This window comes from Drosophila kikkawai, chromosome 2R (genome assembly GCF_030179895.1).
Source record: "Drosophila kikkawai strain 14028-0561.14 chromosome 2R, DkikHiC1v2, whole genome shotgun sequence".
NCBI classification, from domain to species: Eukaryota; Metazoa; Arthropoda; class Insecta; order Diptera; family Drosophilidae; genus Drosophila; species Drosophila kikkawai.
Window position 1 is genome coordinate 19,284,761 of NC_091729.1, and position 26,541 is coordinate 19,311,301.

The 26,541-nt window shown below is 45.4% G+C and overlaps 1 protein-coding gene across 6 annotated transcripts in view; it reads right to left on the reverse strand.

Annotated features, from left to right (window-relative positions):
• Nucleotides 1–471: 471 nt before the first annotated feature.
• Nucleotides 472–26,541, reverse strand: part of side-VIII (sidestep VIII) — a 56,494-nt gene continuing 30,424 nt past the window's right edge. For 2 of the 6 annotated variants that reach the window (XM_041777133.2, XM_041777132.2), the window contains 18 exons: nt 20,159–20,291; nt 17,665–17,870; nt 15,468–15,581; nt 14,664–14,873; nt 14,410–14,561; nt 13,598–13,742; nt 12,520–12,650; nt 11,713–11,872; nt 11,080–11,294; nt 10,596–10,677; nt 9,630–9,789; nt 9,141–9,277; nt 8,771–8,935; nt 7,184–7,615; nt 6,812–7,098; nt 5,577–5,723; nt 3,075–3,428; nt 472–1,485 (listed from right to left, as the gene is read on the reverse strand). In XM_041777133.2, coding sequence (XP_041633067.1) covers nt 1,375–1,485; nt 3,075–3,428; nt 5,577–5,723; nt 6,812–7,098; nt 7,184–7,615; nt 8,771–8,935; nt 9,141–9,277; nt 9,630–9,789; nt 10,596–10,677; nt 11,080–11,294; nt 11,713–11,872; nt 12,520–12,650; nt 13,598–13,742; nt 14,410–14,561; nt 14,664–14,873; nt 15,468–15,581; nt 17,665–17,870; nt 20,159–20,291 — 3,341 coding nt within the window. In that variant the 3' untranslated portion in view covers nt 472–1,374. Of the gene's footprint in view, nt 1,486–3,074; nt 3,429–5,438; nt 5,724–6,811; nt 7,099–7,183; nt 7,616–8,444; nt 8,936–9,140; nt 9,278–9,629; nt 9,790–10,595; nt 10,678–11,079; nt 11,295–11,712; nt 11,873–12,519; nt 12,651–13,597; nt 13,743–14,409; nt 14,562–14,663; nt 14,874–15,467; nt 15,582–17,664; nt 17,871–20,158; nt 20,292–26,541 lie in introns of those variants that run through there. The other 4 variants (XM_070284551.1, XM_017169494.3, XM_041777135.2 and 1 more) reach the window with 4 other exon arrangements.

Below are 26,541 nucleotides of genomic sequence, written 5' to 3' on the forward strand. Positions count from 1 at the left end.
TGTATCGGCCATGTTGCTGCTTCAGTTAGTTGATGTTGCTGCTGCTCTACTCAATGCAGATTGTTGCCTGTTTTTGTTATTGTTCCTCTGCGGTGGCTGCGTGGCAGGGCTTGACTTCCGCTTCCGTCATTGTTTGCTCACGCGGCCTGTCAATATTTACCGTTTGCTACAAGGCAGGGCCGAACACATAGCAGCCGCTGGGCTCCTGTGTAACATTGTTACATTTTAGGCCGCTAATGTTTGCTCTAGATACCTTCCAAAAAGGCCTAATTTAGTGGGGCCGAGATCAGTGACCCTGGGAGGGGACACAAAGATAACTCATCTTTCTAGCTAATTAATAATTTTCCCTTATACATTTACTTAACTTGATTTTTAAAGCCTTTCCCTGTTTTCTTCCCTTTTAAATCAACACTCCTCTCGTTCTTGTTTCATACATTTTATTAAATTTAATTTATTAACTTTAGCCTAATATTCAGTTAAATATTTTACATGCAGTTCCTTAGACTTTTATTTTATTCATTTTATGCTTAAGCTGTCTTAAGCTAGAGTTCATTTTCTCCTGGGTTTTCCGGGTTAATCGGCCAACCTCTTTGGATTTCCACTTCTCATACCTTTTCTTTACGTATAAAATGCAAACCGTGGCCTGCTAATTAGAGTCGTTTATTAATCGTTCATTATTTAGTTGGCTTAGGGTTAGGGTTGGTTTAAATTCTTTATGATTTTTAATTACAATTTGAACTATGCTAAGTTTGAGCTTACAGCTAGATGAATTTGATTTAGATGTGGTAAATGCCGTAGTTAAGCCTAGGTTACAAGCTAAATGGTAATGGGAGTTAGGTCACTCGAACTAAGGTCAACAACAATTATGAATTCGTTTACATAGCTAAAAGTTTTCCATCTCTTTTGGCGCTTAAAGCTGTTGTTTAAAAATATATTAACAATTCAGTGTCCTCGCTTTAATGTTAGTCGTAATTATAGCTATCCATGTTAATTGTATTCCATAATTTACACATGTCTGCTTAGGCCTAGTGGAATTTCATTTCAATGCCGAGCTTTGCATTCGCTTCGAATCCTTGGCAAGCACGGTTTATTGTTATCTTTTTACAGGTTACATCCCATCTCATATAATGTTCTTTGATTTGTTTAAAAAAGTGCCAACTAAGGTTGCTCTTTCCGCGCAGCTCAGCTCCTTTAAAATCAACTCCAAGTTAGCTGGCTTCCTGCTCTGCCCTCATCACATACAACTTATAGTCAATTTGTTTACCAATTATTCCCCGATTTCTCTCTGGCTCTCCATAGTACGCTCTTTTGATTTGCATTTCCTGTTTGGCTCTGACTTCAGATTAGTTCCTCCTCCTGGCCGCGAGCTTAGCGTCAGAAGCGTGTTCCGACTCCGAGACTGCGATCCTGGGCGATCAGGACATCCTCGCCGTTCAGCTGATGGTGCAGCTCCTCGGGAACGGTCTTCAGCAGCTGTGGCTTGCCCTGAGAACGATAAAAAAAGGAGCAGATGAGAGGAATTCTCGGCGACGAATTGGGAACAATTAAACAAGCCTGCCTGGCCAAGGGAAGACACTAAATAGCGCTGCTTTAAAATTAATGAGCCGCACATTATTTGAGTACTCGCAGCCATAACGAATTCACGTTCCCCGCCAGGAGTCAGGAGCAAAAACGTTGCGTATGCGTAATATTTGGTTTTGGCAGAGTGGCATCAGCGGCGAGGCAAGAACAGAACAAAAGTAAGAAACCAACAAGTCTCGGAGCCATTTGCTGTGTTTTGGCCAACTCCCTTGGGCCAACAGTGTCAGGCTGGGCCGCCGCTGGGAATCGAGCGGGAAAAACAAGGACAACCGACATCACTGGCAGACAAAAGGAGCAGCTCAAGAAAAGGCATCGCAAAAACGCAAACAAAAAAACTGGCAGCCACGGCAGAGAGTGGGAATAAAACATTGTGAATTCAGTTGCTGCTGTTGATGATGATGTTGCCTTGTGCTTGTGCTCGTCTTTTTTCTGCTCTGTCGTTCTTCCTCTTATTTGGGTCATAATAATTGCAATCATTAGAGTCAAAAGTTGCCACACCGCAGTGTCCTTTTGGCATGAAATTGTTGTAAAAACGTAATTCTTTTTACGGAGCAAGTATCAGCAGGGACAATGCAGGGGCTGAAGCCTGTTGGCCAGGACAACGACTAGGACAGGACAGGCACTGCGAACGCAATGCTCTGCGTCGAGAGTATACATAATGGCGTATTTATAAGGCGGCTGGCAGAGACAATGAATGACAGTCACCAGCGGCAAGAGCAGGACAGGCGGCAGCTTAATTTTATTTTTTTTTTTATCCTGCGGCACATTCAGAGGTCATTTACCGCCTCGAAATGGCGGCAAAAGCTCCTCGCGCTGAGTTTAAAGCTGTCTGTTGGGGGGATCAAGGGTTATGGATGGCCAGAAAATTGCATTGTCACGAGAGTGAGTTCGCCTTTGAGTCATCTGTTGATCGATGACGCACTGGGTGGTGGCCTAATCGATTGAAAACAGGGAGCTAATGTAGGGGAAACACCGGAATGGGGAAGCAGGATTCTTTCGAGTCCCCGAAAATTAAGTTGCTTGTAGGCGTACACTTTTTTTGCTGTTAAATATCTGAACTCGAACAGCTTCCGCTCTTAATTTTCAACATTTGGATACCCTTTCGGCGGCTGCAATCACTTGAACAGTTATCAGGCCAACCGCAAAAACCCATTTTCCGCCCCAGCGGCTACCATTTATAAGGGAAAAACGAAAACAAAATTGGGCACAAAAGATGCCCACGAATGCGGGCGGGCCGCAGGGGGCGGAGGGGGGCCAAGATAAATGTTTCCTGCTGCCGGCTCTCCCTCCCCCACCCCCATCCTGTTCCCCTTTGGCTGCATCGATGCCAAAAATCCTTGCCTGAAAATCCACTTTGCATATTGATGCTTTCAACGTTTTGGACATTAGGCGAGGCTGCCTTGACGACCGGAGCGCTATCAACAAGGAGCAGCAGCAGCGACTCGGTTCCCGTCCACTCCAGGAATTGGGGAGTACATCAAACTGACACTTACCACATCGCTGCCATAAAGGCTCATGCCCATGCCGACGATGCTTCCGTTTCCGCCATTGGCCGCCGTCAGCTGCTGCTGTTGCTGCTGCTGTTGCTGTTGCTGTTGCTGCTGGGGGATTGGCATTGGGCCCGAGGCCGTTGCCGAAGATGTTGCCACCAGTCCCATGCACGTCACAGGCTGCAGGAGGCCATCGCCGGTGGTCACCACGCTATGGGCAAAGATGGGCGGCGGCGGCGTCGGCGAGAAGGTGGCCAATTGTGATGGATGTGACATGGTGACTCCGGTGATGGTGGTGTTTGTGCCAAACATCGGGCTGGTCGAGTACATGGGCATGGGATGATGGGCCAGATCGATCTGCGGTGTTCAGGTAGAGGAGTAGGTAATGAGGTTTTAGTCATGTGATGATTTATATGCTGCAAGTTAGTCGCGAGTTTGGAGGGTCTAGTTGTTTAAAAACAAAAGTAATTGATCAAAGGGAAGGTTAAATGATAATAATGCGTGTAAAAAAAAGTCCGCGGAGTCTCAAACTAAGGTGAATATTGTAACAAATTACTTAAAGCACCGCCCCACATGTGTAAGCAATTGTAATTTTGTATAAACACATATTTTAAAAATGTTAAATGTTAAGCCTTCCTATCCATCATCTACTACACCTTTTCACATATTTATTTATTTGCATTTAATTCTAGTAGTAACCTCTTGTGAATCACTTGCGTTTTATGGTACTTAATGCAATATGAAATGCCAAAGTAAACAAGTTACTCGACAGCGTACTAATATGCGTATGTGTAATTATATGTTGAACTCGCCATACTATATGTACATCTGAAGAGTCAGTGTGTTTATATGCCAGTGTGGTTGCCCGCGCAGATTGCAGCCATCGCTGGCTCTGCGGTTCCACCGCTGCCGGCACTCTCCCCCTCGTGTCGCTGCTACTGATAGTTAACAACGCGCCCGGCGTTTATTTAGCCAACATGGTAGCCACGGTGGCGAACAAGAAGCCGGGCCTGGACTCTATGCGGTGAGCTACTACAATAATTGGCCCGTGGGTGGGCCTTGTAGCTGTGAGTTGGCTTAAATGGGTGTGTATGTGCGGCATGTTTATATGCTTATTTCCGTAATTAACGTGTGTGCCTGGGTGAGGCATATTTACGTTGTTGTCTTCAACGCGCTCAACGAGATTTTAATGAAATTAATTTTTAGCGCCATATCTATTAAAATTGATGGGCTGGAGGGATAAGTAAACAAGTAGAACATCGTCTGATTATATTGAATGTGCTCTTCGGGAAGAGAATTATGTGTGTCTAGTATTTATGACCTCACAACTTGGCTTATAAAGCAGAGTTTCGGAATATTCTGAACAGAGAAAAAACAATATGGTCCCCAACAAGAGCCATAGAGAATCGAATTAATATAATAGCCAAACTAAAAACTGAAATCAATGACCAGAATTTTTTGCCAGCAGAGCAGAGAGGAAGTCCAGAGCCAACTGCATGTCGTGTAAAACTTTTCGATAAACGACAATAAAGCCAAACAATGTCATTAGGTGAAATGGTTGCCAGGACTGTGCTCCTGCGGCCGTAATTGTTGTTTTTGGCCTGTATTCCCAAAGTCCGTGTTCCCACCGAACGGAGAGCTGTTTAAGTGCATTTGGGCCTGTCCATAGAATCACCCGCACTTGGTCGTAACTCAAGTCATTTCAATTATTAAGGGAACTGAAAGCAGGTTCGATAAACAAAAAGACCCGAACAATGTCTAGTGGGGATTGTTCCCTAAAATGAAAGCATAACTTGTCTGCCAGGGCCAGACAAATTTGAAAAATGCTTTGCCAAGATGGGCAGCTACATCGTTTTCGAGATATCTATCAAGTCTGTACCTCTTACAGTCAGATTCTCTGAAAATCTGCGCTCAGCCGCTCCAGGTACTCAATTCTCTGGCCCAATCCCATCAAATACCTTGGCAGCTTGTACCGAGGATATTCCTCGGTCATTATTTCACGTCTGTCGGCACGTCCTGCGTCTCTCTTTAAACCCGATTTGCGTAAACTGAGATTTCAGTAGTCTGTTTGCTTGCAGCTCGTTTTGTTTGTGCTACGCTGCGTATGAGTAATGTTCAGAAAGGCCGGACAATGGAAAGCAAATATTTTGCCAGCCAGTGCAGCAAGCTTTCTTTTCTACCTGGTTATTGATATGGTCAGCTCTTTATGGCAGTACCACCGACAGATGTAATTAAAACGTGCAGGTCTCGAGTACACAGCGAGAACTCAACTCAACTTTAAGCAGGATAATAAATAACATTTATTTAACAAAAAATAAATAACAAAATCATAAACAAAATCATAGGCTAACGAATCCAAGGCTACACCCGCGTCGCGTATCCTTGAACGTAGAGATTGGCGGCGCCACCCACATTGTCGACCACGGCCCCGGCCACATAGCTGCTGCCGGAGGCTGTGGCCGCCTGCAGGTCGGCCAGTATCTCGTCGTCCATCATCACATTTACCTGCGAGTAGATGTTCGGCTCGGCCCGCTTCAGTTCCGCCTGTCTGCCCGGCCGTCCCAAGGTCGCGCTGCAATAGGGGGCCATTCTTTGAACGCCCACGGCACTACCCACCAGCGGGGCAGATAGTTCACTATAGCTGAGCTCAGTCTAAGGGTGAAAAGATAGAAAAGGATTTATGTAATATAAATTAGGGCATATATATAAAAATAAGCCTCGATAAATACAATTTTCCACTGATATTTTCTTAATACAACTAAAGTGTTTAGTGAACCCTCGCTTATCCCCGAGCAGGTTAAACTTTAGCGGGTATTTACTACACCTCTCGAGTCGCTTCAGGCAGCTTTACGTCTGCTGCCGGCCTGTTTGTTTAGGCCAGACAACACCCACATGCGGCGCCTGTCCGTAATGTGTCTGGTGCTGGCCCTAGCCCTACCCCCGACTGGCTTTCCCTTCCGCCAAGAAGGCACACACTTGGCCGTTTATTGCATTTCGAGCTGGCAGCAGGATGCGCACATCCTCTGCATCCTTAGCGGTTTCTGTCTCGCGCTGGATCCGCCTGCAACTTATTTTTATTAAATTCGCAAATGGAAAATTTATATTGCTGCAGCTGCTGCGGCTGCCCTTACTGCGCCCCAGCTCTTCGGGGGCGTGGCATCCAAAGAGAAATTTCTTCTTAAATGATTTTCAAATTATGTTGGTTTCTTCGCTTCTGCTGCAACTGCAGATGATGCTGTTGCACTTCTATTCCCCACCGAGTCATTGTTGTTTTCGCTTACTTCACGGACGACCTTCGGTAGTTTTCAAAGGGAATTTCCTTGGGGGTTAGTTGCGGGAAATATTTCGCCATTATTCAATGACAGTATTCGAAAGTTTTCGAGAGAGTTTTTAATAGTTGTCTTGAATTTATAAGCATTCACGAATCAGTAATACTTAAAGGTTTCTTAAAGGTAGAGTTATATCAGCTTTAAGGAATTTACTTTGTTGCTAATTGACACCTATTTTCCGATAGCCTCCCTTTAAAGACTCCTGTTTCTTCTCCTAAGATAAGCAACAAACTGCTGGCTATAAAAACCACTTAACCCAAAATATGTGGAGCCCGGCAGCCAAGTGGGACCACCACCTGGCCAGTGGCCTGTCCCTGGCTCGTAAATTAAGACCCTGGCGGTGGCTGCTCGGGCATATTGTAAAAGGTTTAGTGTCCGACGGGGAAGTGGATTAGGGTGTCCATAACTCACCTTCTGTTGCGGCGCCTGCGGCTGCTGCTGCTGATGATGGAGCTGCTGCTGCTGCTGCTGTTGATTGGCGTAAGCGCCCATTTTGCTAACGGGGATAAGCGTGTTGTACTGGATGTAGGGACCGTGGCCCGGGGGCGGGCCCGTCTTCTTGTCCACCACGGCGTACGTGGGCATCAGGTGATCATAGGTGCCGGAGTTAATCACGGCATTCTGCTCGGCCAGCGCCGCTGTGGCGTAGGCCCGGCCATGACCCTTCGTCGTCCACTCATCGTCCACGTCGTGGCCATCTGCAAGCAGAGGAGTGAGTGCAGGGGATTAGGAAGGGATCATGATGGCAAGAGGTGACAATCTGGGCCACCTGTGGAAACTCACCCAACCCACCTTGCGGTATGATGTCCGGGTTCTTGTCGATGCTATCCAGACTGCTCGTCACATGGCACGTCTCCCGGCCGATGCGATGCATGTCCTGCACTGATTGCCCGCCATTGTGGCCCAGTGTGCCAATGACCAGGCTGCCATTGTTATTGCTGGCCAGCAGGCCCAGACTGCCGTTGCCATTGGCCGTGGTGCCGCCCACGCCGCCACCCCCGCCGCACCCGGAGCCGGTGCCGGTGGCGCCGGACACGCCGACGACGCCGCTGCCCGGATGCGAGTAATTATTGCGATCGCGCCCCGAGGAGCCGCGCACACGCACCACAATCACAATGATGAGGGCCACCAGGAAAACGCTGCCCACGATGCCGGCCAGAATGCCGAGGAATGGCCGGATGTCCTCGATGACGGGCGCATAGGCCAGGGAGAGGTCTGCGAGAGAGCGGCGTAAGAGAGTAAAAAATAAAGGCAGCCGGAAAGAGACCAAGGATTGGGGGATAAGCATGTGCTGTGGCATTTACATATTCCTTATGCACAAAGAAAAATGTCTTTAAAATTCTCTGGAATTCTTAGAGACTCTTGATAAGTTTAATATATTTTGTGGGGTATTATAATGTGGTCAGAAGCTTAGTACACAGTAAAGGAGTCATTTGCGAACCTAATTGTATACATTATTTGATTGTTTTAAACTTTACAAATGACCTTAAACGCTTAGAGAACTCTGTACAACTTCAAGGACATGATTAATTGATTTTAATTTACATTTTTATTACAGTTTTATGGGATTATGAAGAACTTTCTATGAGAATATAAAACAACATTTTCTCGAAGTGTGCACTCTTTCTCTCTCTATCTCTCTCTCTTAGTCTCCCTCTCCTTCTTTCCCTGAGCCTGCATTGTTTTATGAGCTGCTAACTACGTTCCGCTCTTGGTCCAGTCTGCGTCCTTTGGTTGTTATTGTTGTCGGTGGCAGGTCCTGGCGCACGTGCCTTGAATTTAGTGCCGCCTTAATGAGCTGCATGTGTGTGGGTGCGGGTGCATGTATGTGGGTCTAGTTGTGCATATCTGCGCGTTGTAATCCGCCTTGTTGTCCCTTACATCCCCACATTCCCCCTCGCTGGGCTTGCTAATTTTTGTCCCAGTCCTTGTCGGCATGCCAGGAATTTTTAGAGCCCCCAAAGCAAAATAAAATAAAAGAAAGAAAGGAAAATAAAACCATTCGGCAGCCGGATTTATTTGTGTGCAGTGTTTGGGGTGAAAATGTAAAGTGAAATTTATTTAAAGACAAGAAAACAAAACAGTAATTAATAAAATTAGTCACAACTAAAATAATAATAAAATAAAAGCACTAAAAAAAGAAACATAAATAGCTAAAAATGTACAACAAAAAGAAAAATAATTGTAACATTATTGGTTATTACAAAAGGAACTTAACCTAAATATAAATCAAAACGGAAGCAATTTAAAAGTTAAACAAATAATAACACATAATTAAATAACAAAACATACCAAATCAAGGGTTAACAACAAACAACTAAGAGTTAGTTAATCAATAGAAAATTAAATGAAAATAGTATCCACCGCTACCTTCTTGCTGGACAACGTCCTTGCCCTCGTCGTGGCTTATCCCCTTGCCCAGGTTCAGAAACTCATCCTCATCACAAATGCAGTCGCTTGTCGTGGTGGCCGTCGCCTTGGGCTTGGGCAAGGCCGGCCTGAATCTCTGATAGGACTTAGTGAATGTTATTTTAACTAAAAGGAAAGCGTGCAATCGAAATAAGGCGGCCGGAGGAACCGAGAAGGAAAGAAAACCATGTTAGCAGAACTTAAAGCAAATTAAAAGACAAATGAAGCAGCTGTAAGTGCAGGAGAAAGGCAGGAAAGATAGAGAGAGAGCGAGAGACACGCAGCCCGCATCAGGATTCATTTTTGGGCCCTCCCCTGTGATTAAACTCACCCGTCTGCTTCTCCGGATCCTTCAGCGTGTAGACCTGCAAAATGGTGGCGTTGCTACGGCCCTTGCCGTTCTGGGCGATGAGGAAGACATTGTAGCCCAGTCCTGGCACCAGGCCGCTCACCTCAAAGTATGGTCGCCTGCAACGGAGTTGAATCGATATCTGAATGTCCAAATCAAGAGCGGCAGAACCGCAAAAAAGGGAAGTCCAAAGAGCCGAACAAATGGGTTTCGCCAAGCGCAGAGCAGTGCTCAGAAGGAGGAGCAACTAGAGCTGGATGAGGCCGAGAGAATATGCATGTGGATGTGGCTGTGCCACTGGATGTGGACATCGCCATGGCCATGCGTTCTGCCCGATGCCACGCCTCGTTGGGCTTGTTGTAATGCAGAAGTCACATGGCGTGTGATTCTGATTGCTCTGTGTCCATTCCGCTCCTGTTCCTGCTCCTGCTACTGCTCCTGTCTTGCCTGCAACGCCGACTTCGTACTCACTTTGATTTGGAAATTTTGGGATTGCGTGTCGTTCCATTCATGTAAACCTCCATTATAAAGTCCTGCTGCAGGCCGCCGTCAAAGCCCTCGATGCATTCGATTTGGAAGCCCGTCGATGTCTGGTTGAGCACCGTGCAGTTCAGCAGCGGATCCGGCTCGCCTGGAATCCCACCGAAAACAGAGGGAACACAGAAACAAAAAAAAACCAAAGGATATTTATTATTCCGGCTCAGAGGCAGATCAAGCTACAAATGCCACGGACTCGTAGCATTTGTCTGCAGCTTTGCGTGTACATATTTCCCGAGGTGGCTTCAAAATCAATAAGCCAACTGGCGGCTTCGGTTTGACTAATCCGGCAGCCATCAGCCAGCAGGCGGCAGCCAGCGGAGCCAAGCGCCAAAGTGCCAAAGTCATCGGCACAGCAGGACTTTGCAAAACCCAAAACAAAACATAAACAAAGCGCACTGAAAGCCAGAGTTTGTTCCCACGGCTGAAAATCCGACTCACGGAGTTCCAAATACCGTGTGGCTAACCAAGAGCATGCTTCTGAGCGATAAATTCTATTGTGAGTCGTGGAAATGGTTATTTAATTAAAAGCAAGATGGAAAATATAGCAATTTATGCTATAGATTTTATAAAGACAAATATAAGCATATCTTTCAAATTAGAAATAGTGGACAACTTTCAATAAACTGAAAATTTGTGAATAAATTTCTTTGGTTATTGAATACGAACTTAAACTATGATTATCTTCTAACCTGACTTATAAAACCTTTCGATTTATACTGGTAAAATAATAATTTTCTTATATGTCCCGAATAAACCTCGCATGCCCTGCAATCCCTGAAATGAAACCCAAGCTGCAGGCACGCGAGCCGCAGGGCAATGGCTCCACATAGCCCCAATGACAGGTGAATCGAGAACCACCTTCGTCCTCTCCCCCTTCTCCCCAGCGATAGTACTCACCTGACGGGGTTATTGTGTATACGCAGGGTTCACTTTGATCGCCAATTTCGTTGGTGGCCCAGCAGAGCAGCGTTCCGTAGTCCTGGCAATGCAAAGAAGAAATCGCAAACACACACATGAGAGGATGAGTGAGGGCGTGAGTAAAGGGATGTGTGTAGAGGGGCGTATGGGGGGTTGTAAAGGGTCTGTATACCAAACCGAGTCTGTGGGTGGTGCGGACTGAGTGACAATGCATTTCGTTGGCTTAATTTATGCATGCACTGCGGCGATGGCGACGCCGATGGCGACACACCTTTTCAACCTTAATTGAAAATTCAAAACCGCAACTCGTTTGGAAAATTATGTGCCGGCCCTCAAGGGCGTGCCGGGGACTGATTTATTTGACCTCCAGGAGTCCCGGCAAGGGAATGGAAATGGAAATGATTACGAATAGGGATCTGGGTTCGGATTGGTAATAGCAGGGGGTTGGGGAAGGCGCACTTACATTCTCCGTCATCGGTGTGTAGTGGGCAATACTGCGGCCCCGATCCACGGCCACCTGCGAGGCAGGTATGTCCACCGTTTCGCCCTGCGTTGCATTGAATTTCCAGACGAAGGTGGTCTCCGCGGGATTGGCATCAATTTCACAGGCTACCTTAACGGTTTCATGCCTGCCCGAGCTGTAAGTGGTCTTTTGAATAGGTCGGCACACGGGCGCAACTGCAAGGATACAAAGAGAATGAGATTGAAGTCGGGTTGAATGGCCAAGACGACATCTGCATAATTAAAGGAAAACATTGGCCAACTTGGGTTCGATTCCCACTTTAGCTGCCATTGGCCTGCAGCCAGATCTGTCAGCACTCGAACATTAAACATTTAAAGAAAATGCTCCGGCATTGTTGCCTCGTTTGTGGCCGACTTGCTGCTGCTGCTGCTGCTGCTGTTTAATTGATTTATTTGTCTGATTTACGGGAAAAACTCAATTTGTCCCTGGCAGCAGGCAGGATAAGTCGTCCTGCTGAGTCCTCTTGTAATTGCATTGTGTAACGTGTTAGTTACAAATTGCAATCGAAAGATCCAATTCGTTTTAATTAAGCTGTTATGTAAATTAACACTCTGTGCAGCCTTCGTTACTCACATCGTATGTCCAGCTGGACGGGATTGCTCTCACCGTCGCCCTCCCGGTTGCTGCCCACACAGGTGTAGATGCCGCTCCTCGCCCGGCTGGCGTTCTGCAGCACCAGACTCTGGTTGGACACGGCGATGCCCTCGGCGGGATTGTTGGCCAGAATTTCGCCCTGAAATCGAAAGGAGAAGGCAGAAGTCAGAGGGCGGAAAGTGAACGCAAATTGAAAAGGCTTCGCAAATTCGGGCTGCTTGTGCGGCATAATAATTTATTGAATCGAATTCAATTTACCGATAACTGCTAAATTGAAATAAATTTAATTTCTCGCAGCTAATAACACTTTTATGTTGCGTTACATTGCGCATACGCCCCGCAGGCCAAAGGGGCGGCTGATTGAAGCCCCGGTGGCTGCATAAATTAGGCCGGGCCTGCATAAATTGTTAAGTGCTCTCCCACTGCCGGGTAATTCAATAATAAATTGTGCGATCTATGTGTGCGTGTGTGTGTGTGTGAGCGTTGAGAACTCCATTTTTTGGCCCTTTGGCAGCCCTAAAATATGCAGCAATTATGCGCTCCATCTCGGCCGGATTCGCTGCCGCAGGGTAATGTATGTATGGCGTATAATGAAAATAATAATAATAATAATAACGCCGCCACACATACAGCCCATGTAAGCAGTTCTTGCTCCTTTTGAAAGTGCCCCAAGTCAAGTGAGGGTGGTATATAAATTAGCCAGTCGGGGATGGGGGCACTGGGCTGTTAAGAGCCCTCTCCCAACCAGAGGTAACTTGTGTAAAACGGCATCTGTCTGTCACTTACATTGTGCCGCCAGCTAACTTTGTATATCCACGGATTCGATTTTATGTTGCACTCGAAGAACACATCGATGCCCTCGCGCAACGTCGAGTTAAGGGAATTGGTTCCCAGCTCCAGACTCACCACCGGTATATCTGTGAACGAAATCAGATATATGTATATATATAGTATGGGGCTTTGCTGCCATGGCTCCTGGAGCAGGCTAATTACTTTAAATCGGCTGCCAGACAAATAATAAAGCTGGCTGGCAGGCAAATAAAATGCCTGAGCACCGGCCAAAGGTGTAATTACTGTGTAAGCCGCACAAATTAGGCAATTTAAGTTGTTGCTCCTTCTGTGCCAGCTGCTTGTTTGTTTATTATTATATTTTTTTTCGCCCCAATTAGGCCCTGGAAATGTTGTTCCGGCGGAGAAAAAGGTACTGGTAACTGGGTAAAATTTTAACTTGATTAATTCAAAATTGGTTCGCGAATGCGAATCAATTAAGCTTATTAAGCAATCTATCAAATTGGGCAAACAGTGCCCCTGCCCTGGTCCGTGCTCCTCCTTCCCTTCGCGGCGACTCAACCAGAGCCAGATATTTCAATCGAATTGCCTGGCGCCGTTGGGCGGAACAAAAAAGGGGAAAAGTTAAAAGGTAAGCAACAAGACCGCACTCCCAAGGCAAACAGGAAGCGGTCCGGGCTTCGGGAGGGGGCCCATCTCTCCTCCCTCCTCGTGGTTTTACCATTTAAATTTTGTGCAAACAGGTCGAAAACTGTAAAAGCGTAAAGATGACTTTGCGAGCGGCGCCGGCGTCGGTGGCGGCTCTGCTTGCGGTGCTTGTGGCGGGTTAAAAAGTTTCGCAAGTTTTTGTGCAAAAGTTTTCACCGGCCGCCGCTGGAAATTAATTTGCCAAAACTTGCCGCAGCTGAGGAGAATCGAAGAAAAATATGGAGCTGCTGGGAGTCGAGTCGAGGAGGTGCAGGATCCTCCCAGTGCAGCGATTCCTTACACAGTTCTTAAAGCCATGCCTTGGTGCTTTCGTTTTCATTAAAAACTTTGGCAGGCCGAATTAAATATTAAGCGGGTCTGTACTCACGATAGATGTCCAATTTCCAGCCATCCTCCATGCCAGACTCGGGTATCATGCTCTGCTCGGCGCGGCAGGACAGGAACTTGCCGCGGTCATCGATGGTTGGCGTGAATGTCAGCACCGAGGTGGTCATATTCCCGTCCGGATTCGCCTGGATAACGAGACGAGAAGGAGAGCAGCAAGTTAATGGCTGAGCCCAAGTTGGCCAAGACAAAGGAATCGGAAAGGGTTGGCGTTGGCCCGCACGTCCTGCGGCCCAGATAGGGGTGGCTTTTAATTGAGGCCCTCGCTACGTGACTACCGTTCGAGCAACTTCAATTACCGCAAAGCATGTGTACGGCTGCCACTGGGAAATGGGGGGAGTAGAAATTGTACTCCAGAGCGGCCATTAACAAGGATGACAGGCATTTGAAATTTGCATGTTTATAAACATTTCGAGCGGGGTAGCAATGGGTCTGCAAGGAAGTTACTCTCACGGGTAGGGTATATACTGTGGGGTATATACTTTAGTATTTAATTCAAGATATTTAATAAAGTTTTGAATGGTAAAGATTGGCTAAGTGGTTCTGATTTACATTGATTATAATTAAGATAGAAAATATTATAATTTAACGTTCTCGTTCTTATCCAAACTCTTTAAGAAACATTTACTTTCCTTTAAAGAAATCTTTTTTTGGAAACAAAATTAAGCCAGGCTTAAGGGAATATATTCTTTAATTTGCAGAATCCTTTTCTCTTGATGAGGCCACCCTTATCCAAGACCACAAAGGACACTCTCTAGTCGAGCTTGGCCTCTGTTTCGCCATGCTTCCACTTACAATCTCATGAGTATTCTTCATGGGGGTACTGCCCTTCCACCAGGTAATCGTCGGCGCTGGACGTGCTCCGATGACAACGCAGCTGAGCTGATAAGAATTCCCCGCCGACAGTGGTCGATTCTCCCCCTGCAGCTTGACAATCAAAGGACGCACTGCAGCGGGTTGTCGAAGGAGGGGGGTGAAAGCAATAGAATTAATTAGTTAGGCCCAGACACGGACTCGGGGATGATGGCTTCTCGGGCCGGGGTACTCACGGTTCATGTCGAGGACGACGCTGCTGATAATTGGCGTTGTCAAATTATTGTTCTCCGCCCGGCACGTTAGCTGCATGTGGAGATTCCGACGCTCCAGCCGAGGCAGGGACAGCACATTGGCCACACGGCGCTCGGAGAGGGGTTGGCCCACGCTGGCGTCCTTGTAGACGGTGTTCCCGTGCAGCCAGGTGACCCTTGGCTGCGGGCGACCTGCAAGTGAGAGGACGAGGTGGAGGGCGGATTGGTAAGGGCAAGAAAAAGAATTATCGGGGACGTGTGTGTGCAACTGATATGTTTGCCAAACGGCTTAGACTCGGAGTTGTCTCTGGCGTTTAGCCGGCAGCGCTTTAGCCGGTCCCCCTGTTTGTTTATGTGCTCACAAGTGCAAGGAGTGGATGAGTGTCCCCTCCTGGTGGGTGCGGGCTCTGGGACGGAATGTGTGCGGTGTGTGGCTGGCTGCGTGTGTGTACAAGTGCCTTTCGCTGTTTCATTTGTTGTCTTGTTTGGCTTTTAGCAATTTTCAAGTGCTCTCAATGCAATTTGTGTGGGCATTGTGTGTGGCAGAGCTCCTCGATTGTCTGCACGTTGGCTCCAGCTCGAGTTCGGGTTCGTGCAGCAGACAGGCGGGTGGAAATTAAATAAAATGTGAAAATCTTTCGCCTGCATTTTCACGCTCATCACTTTTAATTGTCAGACACAAGCGGCAGCCAGCATCAACACACACTCTCCGTCTCTCGCCCAAGTACACAAACCCGCAAAACCCTCAGTACTTTATATACAAACATACATATATCTGGGACTTACCGCCGATGGCCACGCACGTGATGTTGATGCCGGAGCCCTCGTTGTAGGGCCCCAGTGTGTGATCCTTGATGGTGGCCCCCTTGCTGTCCAATATAATCACGGATTCGGGCGGAACTGCAAGGAGAGTAAGGTACAACACAGTTCATAAGAATTGAGTTTTGAAAATGGAAATCATAGACTTTGAGCTTGTTAAAATGCCGTTTCTGCAGTGTCAAATCGATGACACCTAGCCGGTCTTCCTCCTGTCAGCTCAATACTTGGCCAGCAAGCTCCTTAAGAGCTTGGCTGTCGCTGCCTTAAAGAGCTGCTTATGCTGTTGCCACTTCAGGAAAGAAAAAAACGAGGGAAAAAAATAAACCCTGTCCTGCTCCAGATGCAGTCAAAGTTCAGCAAAGTATTACTTGTATATCTCGTATTTGTGGAGAAAGAAGGTATAAAAAGCATTTATATCAATTTTATTTATAGGAAATAAATTGAAATAAGATTACTTGTTTTATTCTTTGACTTAAAAATGTATTTATTTATTCACTCGAACTAACCTCTTCTTTAGCTAGTTCAGTTATAGTCAATTCGCTCTACAATATTATCACAATTTAAGCTTCTCTTGTAAATAATCCATCCATTTATTTCTCTTTAGCTTAGACACCTTTTCTTGTTTTGACTGCTTTACTCTGTTTCCTATTTTCCATTCTCCCAGGGTTCTTCCTTATTATTATTGGTTATTTCGGGGTGGGCGCTTGGCCAACTATTTGGAGCCGGAACCCGAACCCGATTATCATCGCTTTGCTGGCAAATTTGCTTGGCCTGATCAAGTCTTGGGAATTTCCTGCTCTGCTCTGCTCCACCCCAGCAGCACCCCGGCGCATTAGCAGAGCAGCAGCAAGTTGTCCAAACTGTCCACCCCGAACTGGGGCAACTTTCAATCTAATATCTTCTTTAAAGTTTTTCCCTCTGTTCTTTTTTCCCTTTGTCATTTCCCGACCGACGTACAAAGTTCTAAATCCTGCCTTGGTTTTACGCTTCACATGTCACAGACAAACACACGCACACACAGCGGCAGCATGTTGAACATGCTCAAGAAGTTTGTAAAACACAGCCACGCCCCTCCGCCGCCTTCCGTGCTTCATCTGGCAACTGCGACGCCGGCAGAGACTGCGACGACGACTTCGGGCGTCGGCAGCAACTATTTACCAACAATATTTGGCCAGGCCAACTCTGCTGGCCATATATTTCAGCTAAACGCCGCTGGAAACGCATATAAATTTTAATGGTAAATTGCAAGCTGTGGCCGCCTCAATGCCCAGGTATCCTCCTCGCGGAGGTTAAGCTTAAAAAACAGGACTTCAATTCCATTTGGAAGAGGGTAAAATGGAAGTGGAAATACGCTTTCAGTTCTGGAAAATCATGAGAGGAAAATGGAGTTGAAAAACCTTTAAAAAAGTGTTTCTTATTTGCAATGTACGTTTGAATTTTCAAAGTTCTTTCTAATCAATCTTAAATGAATAAGTAAAAACTAACCAGAACTATATTTAAGAAATCTGATACGAGTATAGTACTTTAGCTCATTCTCTATAAAAATAATATATCTTTATTTTTCAAAGACTTCCACTTGTAAATCCTTTGCCTTACTAAAAACATGATTTAAGATTACAGAATTTTCGGAATGCTGCAAATCCTTTCTCAATTTCAACTTCTATCGATTCAAATCCTTGCCCTGGAAAAATCCTAACCGTTTCAGCGCATACTCTTGCCCAATTCCAATCTGAGATCCATTTAAGAGGCGAGGAATTCAATTCAAAAGTTGCGCTTTGCCCTCGTCGCCACCCGTCGCCCCACTGGGGCTTTCTCCTCGAGCAGCTTTAACCAGCCAAGTTTAAACTTCTGGCCAAGTTGGCACTTTAAAATCTGTTTGCCAAGTGCAGGACTGCAACCCGGGTGGGGGCAGTGGGTTAAAATAAGGGAAAAGTTGGCAACCCGAACATATAGTTGGCGTCTTATTCTGTAACTAATGTGTTTGTCCAAGAGCTGAGTGGCGTGGTTGGACCGGAACGCAGAAGAATGGAGTTGAGGAGAGGCTTGAGGACACCACCCGGCCAGGATATGTTGCCGCACAAATTAGCTGCTCAATTATGCTGCCCCGCACATCGTGAGCAAACAGAATGGCGAGCAAGTCGAGTGGCTTGATGCCCGTACTTACTTATGACAGTTAAATTCACTTTGGAGTTACGCGTCGGACTCTTCTGGAAGTCGACGCGGCAGCGATACTCGCCCGTGTCGTCCTCGGTGGTTGACTTGATGGTCAGCGTGCCGGCACGTCCCTCCACGTAGAAGGAGAGCCGCTCCCGATAGGTCTCATCCGACCAGTGCGTGCCCTGGGCGAAGTTGGAGTCGCGTGTATCCACACTGAAACGGGGGGAAAAAGGAAGCGATAATCAGAAGTGCACTAGGAAAAATAATTACCTGAAATAGGGTTTTTATCTATTGATTTATATATATTCTTATTATAATATTTATAGTCCTTTTAGATGTGTAAAATGTCCCAAACTAAGACACTTTTAGCCTTATAAATTTAATTAAAAAATGTACCTATTTTAATTAATTGTCAAATATTTATATTATCTTGTATTTCCCTCAGTGTGGGCCTGGGAAAAATTAAAAGAATTCCTGTGTATCAGCCTGAGCCAAAAGGAAAACAAAAGTCGCCCCACCACTGCCATTACTTTCTCACGCCATGTTGAAGTTTTTTATTATCGCCGCCGGAGTAATTGGGTTCTGCAATGAATTAATAATACACACCGCCCCCTCCCCCCACACTGTAATTTATTGTTTTCGCTTGAAATTCCCAATTATTGATTATTCCGTTCTGCCGTTACTGGCCGTAATGAGCTCATTTTGGTGGTCAATCAATGGTCTTAAAGTGTCCATGCCACCGCACTGCTCCAACTTCGGGCCAGCATTGGGTTTAAAAAGTTTCAAGCCAGCTGAGAAGTGGAGGGAGAGGAGTGTTCGCTGTGATACCCGATTTGGGTCAACATTTAGCCGAGTGGCGAAGTTAATTGGGCTTAAAGCACTCCGCCCGGCATTCTTGGCTGGCAACACATAGTTAATTATGCACGCTTCGGCGTAATATTCTATTTTGGCAAGCCTTAAAGCGGCCGAAAGCGTTTTTAATTGAGATCCAGAAAGTAATCCCCGCCCGGAGCATCGAAGTTCGGAGCCCGATTTGAGTGCCTACTCGCCCACTGATATGCTACAACTTATGAATTAATCATTTAGTGCCTGGCCCCAGGGCCTTGCTTCGAGTTGCCAACTCAATTGGCATTCAAATTGCTGGAAAATCTCACCTAAATTAGATCGACAAGCGGCCGGCCGTTTGTTTGGCATGAAGAGTACATATTTTCGCCAGCCAGGAAAGCGCCATAAATTCCCCTGCATCTCTATATATCCTTCGCCCTCGACAACTGCTCGGATTGCAAAGCCTGTGTTTTATTGCATTTCGATTTTGATTTGCTTCGAACATATGGCGCTCTCGAACGGATAATGAGGTTCTGCAGAAGGACCTGACGTGGCCGGAGCTCGTATGTCAGCCGGGCAATAAAAAGTCAATGTCGAAAAGGACCAGAATCGAGCGCTGCCAATGCTTGGCGAAAATTAAATTTTTACCAGCGGGCGTGGCCTGGTCCAGCGTCTGGGCAGCGCTTTCTTTTATGATTAATTTACTTGCTGAGTGGTTTTTAATTACAAACAAGAGTTGAGCTCAGTTCGAGCTTGGTTCTGCCGGTCGTTATGCAACGCTAATTACTACTTTCGCTCGAGTCATTTCCAAGTCCTTGAAGTGCCCGAAGTTCAATTAGTTTTGGCCGCATGTCAATGGCTAGCTGGCAGGATGGCTGCCTGGCTGGTTGGAAGGCTGCCTAGCAATCAGCTAATCACCACATACACACACACACACATCCCAGTCAGACGAATCCAATTAAAGTTTCACGCCTTTGATGTAGACGTGTATCTGGTAGATACAAGATACTCGGTACTAGCTGCCACCACTACGACATAATGTTAGACATGAATAATTGAAAAAGTTTTTGCTGCCGAATGTAACCTTGGAGCGAACCGCCGAGAAACTTTGCCCACTTTCGGCAGCTCCTCTGCGTATAATTTTCTAGTTATGCTAATTTCATGTCTGCAGGCTGACGGACTCCAGACTGCAAACGGAGAAAAAATCGGCTTAATTAGCCGCCATTAAATCAGAATGAAAACTCTCCTCGAATGCGGTAACTGACATGTGCAGGTCTCCGGCATCCGATCCAATTTCCCGCCTCATCTGTTTGGTTTGTGTTGCCGGGCTGAGTGGAGAGTGGCGATTGGCGAGTGGATGGCGGATGGCGAGCGGGTTGAGTGCGTCAAAAGTTGTCTGCGGTAATCAATTTTGTTTATTTATGGACCCGTGCGTGTCTGTCTGAGTGTGTGCGGTTGAAATGTTTGCGGTCAGGTGGGTGTTCAGCATCGCTCAGCTCTGCTCCGCTTTGCTCTGCTCTGCGGCTTGTGGCTCTGCATTTGACACGACGGCTTAAAGATTTAAGGCGACTCTGAAAATGTGTCATTCAGATGGGAGGCCCCCTGCCACTGCACTTAGGTTATTGAAAAGCTCTTTCCCTTCCCTAAAAATTCTTCCAAAACGTGCCGGGACTCACCTGTAAATGGGCGTCTTTAGGCCGACCTTGTACCAGATGACCAACGCCACACGATCCTCGTAGATGGGCGGGGTGACGTTGCAGGGCAGTCGGCCGACTGTGCCCATTATGGACTCGGATAGCACGGGAGGACCTAGAAATTAAGGAAAAACTTAGTCTTTATAGGGTCGAAAATAAGGCTTTATCCATATTTATAGTTATAGTAGAAAATCTTCTTAAATTCCACAAATAGGCTTCAAGAAAAGGTGGCCAAATATTCGAGCTCAAAGAACACGAGACGAAAGACAAAAAAATGAGCAGAAGGGAGTGCAGGGAAGAGGCTGTACTGCAAAAAAATGTGGCTAACAAATGATGTATAATTAGCCGAGGGCATTAGCACTTTGTTATTGGGACCAGGGACCCCCCGAAAAGCCAAGTAGCGGGGAGCTTGCTGCGAACTTTCGCTTGGCCCAACTAATAATGCTATAAATAAAGGCGAAAAGACGTCTTGGAGGGGGCGCAGGCGGCGAGATAAAAGTGACGTAATGGACGCGACGTCTTCATCGCTGTCCTGCGCCTTTTCTTTTGCCCTCTCACATTAAAGTGAAATTAGCGAGCAAATCCTTTTTTTATGCTAATTTCGTTCGGCTTTCAAGGCGGCGGGGATTGTTCTTCCTCATTTCGCCGGCTTCTTCTTTTCTTTTATTTTGCTGCCTTCCTTTTTTTTCGCTTTTTGTGTTACTTTTGCTCAGCCAGTTTTTGAGTTATGTCCTTTGGCTTGGCTTATTTTCCGAGTCTTTGCTCTTAACAATTTCCCTTTTGCTCAGCATTTATTTGTGTTATTTTTGGCCTGCACTTAAGATTCGTTTGCCTTTTCATTATTCGCAGTTGCTTTGTCCGCTCATATTTTGCCGCTTTGTTTAAAGCGCAAGACGGGAAAGAGAGACAGAGAGGGATTACTGTTTGAAGTTGACATTAATTTCGGGACAGGGGCTTCTTCCAACCGGGTTTGGTCTGATTTTAATTTAAATTTTATAAGATTGGGCCAGAGAGCCGGTCTAATTTCCCTGTTTAAAATTTCCTTTCCCGAAAAAGTTTGTTAGCCCTTTTTGTCTGTTTGGCCGAAAGGCGGTCCCTCGTCACGGAATTCCTCCGTTGTTTGTATCTCATTTAAATTCACTTGTTAACTCATTTGCATTTCGTAGGCTCAGCGTTTTGACGGGGCCCAAACAAAGTTATTACAGTTTGTTGAGAGTTCCCCATGCACTGGCCGACCGCAAGAGATGATTTAATTGCGAACCCAACTCACAGCTCAACTGCAGGCGGCGCATATTACTCATACGCCGCGTGGCCGCTCCGCGGAATTAGTTGCTAATCATCTGGGGGGAAAAAGGCAAGCTGCGCGACTCTCCAGCGATAATGCAATGCATAATTTATGATGATTATAAATGGTTTGTGCTGCCGCCTGACTTTCGATTCTGCATAATAATCGGCCAAGTCGGAGCGGGGGAGACTCGTTTAAAATGTGATGGCTCCTAAGCCGGAAATCGCTGGGTTCCCTTTTCTTTTTTTTTGTTTTGTTGGGGCTCCACATGGCCCGGGCCTGGCTGCCGCCATGTTTCGATTTTTCGCTCATTTCATATGCAAATATGTTCGATTTGCCATTACGGAGCGAGCACAGCCAGTGCCGAGGCACGAGGGCAACCGCAATAATAACAATGCCAATGATGGTAATGATGATGACGTCGGCCCCAAACACACACACTTGCACATATACTAACACAAAAGCGGAAGGACAACACAGCGCACACACACACACACACACACACTGGCACAGCGAGGGCAGCTCTCAGAATTTACATTATCCTTGCGCCCGAGTTAAACGAAATGCCAACATTGGCAAAACATTTAATTATAGCAATTAGCTAATTAGAGATTTTCTCTGGGCCCAAACGCAGTTCGTTCTCCCCTTGCCCTTCCTTTTTTCGCAGCCACAACAAAAATCAATCGCAAAATGTCCAGAGGCTGTGCGTGGTTTTGTGCTGGAATTTGCAATTTCGGCCACGTTTGTCCACTTGTGCTGATTTGTTTTCCAGCTATCGGCTTGAATAAAGCAAACTGATCGAACGAATTGCATTCTGGATGCATGGAAAACGGCTGTGTTTTTTTTTTCCATGTCGTTTTGAACCATAAAAAAGCCATCAACATTAATTGCCAAAACACGGTGGCCATTAAAATTGCTTTTGCGGGCTAAACAAAAATTTCTAGCCCAGACAGGCCAAAACAGTAGCTGTTGGCTCATTAGTTGGCCCCACGTACAAGCCAGGAAACGCATTAAACGAGTGTGTGTGTGTGTGTGTGTGTGTGTGAGTGCTTGTGTGGTGGCAAATTAATTGCACATAAAATTATAACTCAACGCACTTGAAACTGACAAGCGACAAGGTGACTTTCTCACCCCAGTTTCGCTCCGATTTGATGGCATTCCCAGATGCCAGGCGGAAAGTCATAAAAACGCCACGGTAACTGCCATTGCCACTGGGAAGTGGTGTATGTTGTGTGTGCTCTGCAGCTTCCATTAATTAAAAGCAATGTGTTGATTTCTTATTCCTTCCCGGGTCTCCATTTTGCCAGCCACTCGTGGCACTCTCCTTGGCTCCTTGACAATTGGCCTTCTTGTTTTGACTCTTGGCGCATTTATAGCCAATTATTTTTATTGCCAAGGGGGGCAAACAGGCGTAAGGTGTGCAGATAAATGAACTTTAACTTTGGATTATTTATTTTATTGTACCAACAATTGAGCTCAAGCTCAATAGTTTACTTTCATTATGAAATATTTCATATATTTGCTTTAAGCTTTAAGATTAATGCAATTTATTAATGAATAATCGGACCCAGCTGGCTCTTTAATTACACACGCTTTATGAATAGAAGAAAAAACCTCGTTTTTTTTGTCCAATAGTAGTTGTCATATTAACCAAAGCCACAGGCCAAATTCCGCAAAAAAAACAAACCGCTCTCTTTGTCAGAAGCTAGAAAAAAATATATCCGTTTAATGTGACGCAATAAATAAAGCAGTTTAATTAATTTTCTCATTAAATGCCATTAAATTCAATTAATATAATTAGCAGTGGCAGTGGCAGTGGCAAGTGCTTTGACCGCTGTGAAAATAAACAAGCATTAAAGAGTAACCAAATCGTGATATTCGAAAGCCAAACTAAAGGAATTTCAACTTAAATATGACGGCAGAGAGCTAGCAAAAGAATCTGGCAAAAATTATTATGCAAATTTGCTTTCATATTAGTGGCATTTGCTTCACTACCCACTGCTCCTTCGACGACTGTCGACGGAAGCGAAGACGGCAGGCAGAAAAAATAGAATCTGCGAATCGAGACATGGCAGGGGCCAAGTCAGTTGACAACGGCAACATTTGCTGATTTCGCAAAAATATGCGCAGAACGTGGCAGCAGGGGAAGGAGCGCAGTGACATTGCCGGAAACTCCTGCCAAGGAATTGGCAGCCAAATTTAAATAAAACTCTTGTCAATATTTGCCAGCAACCGAGGGAATTGAGAGCGAGTGCGGCGACTCAATATGAGTAACAAAAATGTTGTTTCAAATAAGTGCAAACATTTGCATAATTTGCTAAAATCATGGGGCTATCAAATAAAATAAGCGTGACAGCTCTAACCCCGTTTTATTGGATTTGCTTTTTAGTCGGGCTTAAGCTTAAGCGAAGGGTTCAGCTTCATTCAATCGTAAATTTTGGCCAACTGCAAATCATATTGAGATTGAGAGATATTCGGGACTCCTCCGCTAATTGCATACACTTGGGACCCGCCTGGGGAGTACTTAAAAATTAAATAAAAATCAAATAAAAATTTCAAATACAATTGAGGCGAACGATTCGCGGAGAGAGAGGGTGCTCGAGATGGAAGCAAATTTCAGGCGCAATTAAATTAAATTCCCACTGGCAGGAGGTCCGGCAACTATTCATGTGTAAATTCCAACAAAAGGCGCTGAGGGTGACAATTACGAGTCGGTCAAGACTCGTTCGAGTTCGTTCTCTTCTTCCCTTCGTCTCGGCCATGTTCTCAGTTCCGTTTTATGGCCATTTGCTTTATGTAATGCCAAGTGTTTGGCCCAGCGACGGTGGCATAAAAGTAAAGGGCGACAGCGGCGCAGTTTTAATGTGCAATAAACTGTAACGATAATGATTATGCGTTCTAGGTGGAGCTGGCCAGAAAGAGAGTCGTAGAAAAGGGACTCGAGAAGAGGGCCGGGGGATAGGCCTCGGCTGTTGCAGCAGTCAATCGTGGGCATAAGTTGGCTTTAATGGGCGCCAAAGTGGCAATTATTGAAAGTGCTCGACTCGGCCAGTCCGAAAAGTGTAACAAGCAATCGCTTTGTCTCGGTCTCCTTGATTTGGCCAAATGAATTTTATATTAAATTTAATTCGTATCCCATTAACACGGGCGAGAAGTAATGGGATTACGAAAATAGCGAGGGTTTTTAAGGGAAAATTAAACAGGACAATTGCTTTAAAGGAAGAACTCTTTCACGGATCGATAAAGCTGTATAGCTTGGCCTAAGTTACCCTTTCCATTAGCTTAATTGAAGTTTAATAATAATAATTAATTAAACAAGAAGCACAAAACGCAGGATTTTCATCTTAACTTGGGTAGTTCTTAAGCATTTATTTATATCCGTTACTGAAAACTTAATCTAAATGCTAAATCGCCTTAAAATCAATAGTTTTATTGTGCCATCAAATGGTATTCATTATATTTCAGCAAACTGAATACGCACTCGTAAAATAAAATGTTATACACTTCATTTCATTACGGACTGTGGCCCATCTTGAGGAGAGTTCCCATGTCGTCTGTTCATTTTACATCCCATACATAACTATAACGATCCGGATTCTCGGCCACACAACCGGCTCTTACATAAACCATCAATGGCAAGGGCCAATCTCCATATGTCGGTCCTCGCCATCTCCTTCCTCCACCTCCGCTCACATAAAAATGCAGTAAATGGCTGAGTAACAGACTGACTGACTATGGAAAACTTTCACTTCCGGTCCCGATGCCCCTTAAAGGATTCTTAACGGCCGAATTTTAGTGGCCATTGTGAATGTGTGCGCCGGTCTACCCTTTTCGCATTTACATTATGCCTGCCACCCAGCATAAGTATCTGGGAGATACAAGCACGTGGCACCGGGCTCAGGCTCTGGCTCTGGCTCAGCGGTATCTCTTGCATTTTATGGTCGAGGAAATACTCCGTGTCAGGTGGAACCTATATACACATATCTTTAATGCACAAATCAAGTCACTTGAGCACTTTTTCTATAAACATTTTCATTTTATAGATACTTAAAAGGGCCTCCGCCTGCATTTGGAGAGCCTTTTATGCGGGTCTCTATGTCGTCCTTCGTCCTTTCGGCCCCATCCAAGCCCATTCCATCCGCCGGGGCCATTAAGCCGGCTCTTTGTGCCCGTCTGAGAGTCTGTGATTTCGGCCAGCATTCGAAAATTGTTGCATAAGAAAGGGGTGCCAACACGTTGCGTGTATTAGAGTGATTGTGTGCGAATCTGTGTGAGTTTTTTTGGTAGCAGGACTTGGTTGTGTGCGAAGCCGTGACCGTTTACGTGTCGCTGCTTTTACTTTTATCTGAAAGTGGGATCGGGTAATGCGTTGCTGACTCGACAAGCGCTGGGCCAGCCCTGGTTTAGTTTTAGTTTTCTGCTCCCAAAAAGGTGAATCTGATAAACCAAAGAAAAAAAAATGTAATGAATTCGATGTGCGAACGTGAGCATGTGGAAATAATTACATAATGAAAACGTAGCAGCGAAGAACAAATGGAAATTGCCTTCAAGGATTTGTAGTGTCCTTACAAAAAAGAGAGCAACACAATTACAGGGCTAAATTAATTTTCTTATGCCAAAAGCCAAGATGGCACAAACAACGCAAATTAAGGGAAAAAAAACCCAAACGAATTTCCCCTAATTGCTGCACAAGGAATTTCCAAATGAAATTTTCAACAAGAGTATCTTATTTTATTTAATTCCTCATCTCATTTTTATTTGATACGTTTTCATGCCATTTTCTGTAAGGGAACTCAAAGAGTCCACTGGAATATGTATAATTATGGGGGAACTTGATAATGATTTTAATTTTTAAAACCTCATGAACTCAAGACCAAATGGCATGTAGTTAATGAAATGTGTAAAGTTTTACTTTCTCTAGTATTATTTACATTTCTTTATAGGGTATACAGTATTTGTTTCTGTCTCAATTCAGTGTCTTTTCACATATATACATTTGCTCATTTCGTTTTTGATATAATTCGTGGAGTACAGTTTGCTTTTTTCGTTTTTCTGTGAAAATATATACGTTGCCCTCTGC